The sequence below is a fragment of the Lycium ferocissimum genome, chromosome 7 (genome assembly GCF_029784015.1).
Source record: "Lycium ferocissimum isolate CSIRO_LF1 chromosome 7, AGI_CSIRO_Lferr_CH_V1, whole genome shotgun sequence".
NCBI lineage: Eukaryota > Viridiplantae > Streptophyta > Magnoliopsida > Solanales > Solanaceae > Lycium > Lycium ferocissimum.
The window spans coordinates 25,089,044-25,091,480 of NC_081348.1; the positions used below are offsets into that span (position 1 = coordinate 25,089,044).

The window sequence follows — 2,437 nt, forward strand, 5'->3', positions numbered from 1 at the left end:
TCAGTCCAATGTTTCTAAGACTACGTGAGCTAACTCCGTGTAGGAAATAAGAGACACTAACGGAAACATTGTACATACTAGTAGCCCTACCTTGCCCTGCCATTCTCCATCCTGACGCATCAGTTGATGCGAACTCCTGCCAAATTCATACAATGACTGAACTTAACAAGAGAACCGCCTTGGTTAGCATATCCGTTGCGTTGTCCTTTGTGTCAAACCTCTGAACGACCTTCTCAATATACTCTTTCTGTGAGAGATGTACCTCACCATTCTTCCTGTGAATCTCCATTCCAAGGATTTTCTTTGCTTCACCTAAATCTTCCATTTCAAACTCCTTACTTAGCAGTTTCTTCAAATCATTTATCTCTGTCATACTATTACAGCAATAAGCATATCATCAACATATAACAAATAAATATTTGAATTACCAGATACTGTCATGTGATACACGCAGCTATCAAATGCTCTTCTCGAGAAACCTTTAGTAATAATGAAGGCATCAAATCTCTTGTACCAAGCCGTGGTGACTCGCTTTAAACCATAAAAAGATTTCTTCAATTGACAAACTCGGTCCTTTTTCCTTCAATAATGAAACCTTCGGCCGATTCATAAAGATCGCCTCTTCAAGTTCACCATGTAAGAATGCAGTCTTGACATCAAGCTGATGAAGCTTCAAGTCATCATGGGCAACCAAATCTAGTAACAAACGAATTGAGCTATGCTTCACGACTGGTGAGAAAAATCTCATTGTAGTCGATTCCCTCCTTCTGAAAAAAGCCCTTAGCAACCATTCTCGCTTTGTATCTAGCATCTTCTACACCCAGAATGCCATCCTTTTTCCTGAAGACCTATTTGCAACCAAAAGTTCTCTTCCCCTTTGGTAGACTCACCAAATTCCATATCTGGTTCTTGTGCATAGACTCCATCTCTTCGGTCATGGATAAATGCCATTGATCAGCTTCACCACACATAGTAGCTTCTGTATAGTTTGAGAGTTCCAGATCCTTTATTTTCTCCTAGACAGTAGCTAATGCATAAGCCACAAGATTAGCTTGCGAAGGCTGAGGATAATATTTTGGATTAGGTTGAGGAATTCGTTTGTCTCTTCCAGTAGATATACTGTATGGTTCACCTTCAGGTACTATTGTGTGAGTTTTTTTCATTATCTGACTCCACCTGAGTCACTTGATCCTCCTGCTCAGTGAGTTTCACTTTTTCCTCCACCGTTTCTGTTGTAAGAACTTTCTATCCTGCAAACTCAATAGACCAGGATCAAGCATAGAGGCCTCATCAAAAGTAACATCTCTACTGATTACAAACTTAAGAGGATCTAAACTCCATATTTTATATCTTTTTACCCCTTCAACATATTCCATAAATAAACCTTTTCGAGCTTTACGTTCTAGTTTTTCATCACTTACATGATAATATGCGGGACATCCAAAGATTCTTAAGTACGGGTAATCAGACGGTTTACCTGACCATACCTCCTTTGGAGTTTTGAAGTCAATCGCCGACGCTGGAAAATGATTAACAACATAACAAATAATATTTACTGCTTCCGCCCAAAACTCCTTAGGCACCTTGGCATTAGAGAGCATACATCGTGCTTTCTCAAGAAGAGTGCGGTTCATCCTTTCAGCTACTCCATTCTGTTGTGGTGTATGCCTAATAGTTCTATGTCTCAATACACCATGAATCTTGCAGAAATTGTCAAACTCTTTATTGCAAAACTCCAAGCCATTATCTGTTCGAAGACACTTAATCTTTCTGTCACACTAATTTTCAATTAATGTCTTCCAGTTTTTGAAATTCTCAAAGACATCACTTTTAGCTTTAAGAAGTATACCCAAACCTTGCGTGAAAAATCATCAACGAAAGTAAGAAAATACCTCTTTCCACTCTTGGATGGAACCTGATATGGACCCCATAAATCTGAATGAATGTAGTCAAGTATCCCTTAGGTTTTATGCTTGCCCGTGCTAAAGGTGACCTATTTCTGCTTTCCAAGGACACAATGCTCACAAAAATCTAGTGTACTAATTTGCTCACCTTTCAAAAGGTTTCGGTTGCTCAAAATTGCCAACCCCCTCTCGCTCATGTGACCTAATCTCATATGCCACATTTTAGCCTTTTCATCATCTTATAACTGTTAGGTTGCAGCATTCGCAGTACCTAGAATGGTGCTGCCCATAAGTACATAAAGACCACCCTCCATTTTGTCCTTTAACATGACCAGAGAACGCTTGATCACCTTGCAGATTCCACCGTCACCGGTATGCTTATATTCAAGCTTATCAGGAGTACCAAGAGAGATCAGATTCTTTTTCATATCAGGAACATGTCGAATATTAGACAATGTTCTTATGATGCCATCATGACAATGAATACGGGGTGAACCAATGCATGCTATTTCACATACTACATCGTTACCCAT

General features: G+C 39.4%; 1 protein-coding gene across 1 annotated transcript; it reads right to left on the minus strand.

Annotated features, from left to right (window-relative positions):
• On the minus strand, positions 1–2,437 carry LOC132062049 (uncharacterized). The gene is made up of 8 exons (XM_059454700.1): positions 2,176–2,437; positions 1,893–1,915; positions 1,488–1,778; positions 1,177–1,245; positions 891–1,016; positions 540–814; positions 219–374; positions 1–136 (listed from the first exon to the last, which is right to left on the minus strand). The coding sequence occupies exons 1-8, from the start codon at positions 2,435–2,437 to the stop codon at positions 1–3; spliced, it is 1,338 nt and encodes a 445-aa protein (XP_059310683.1).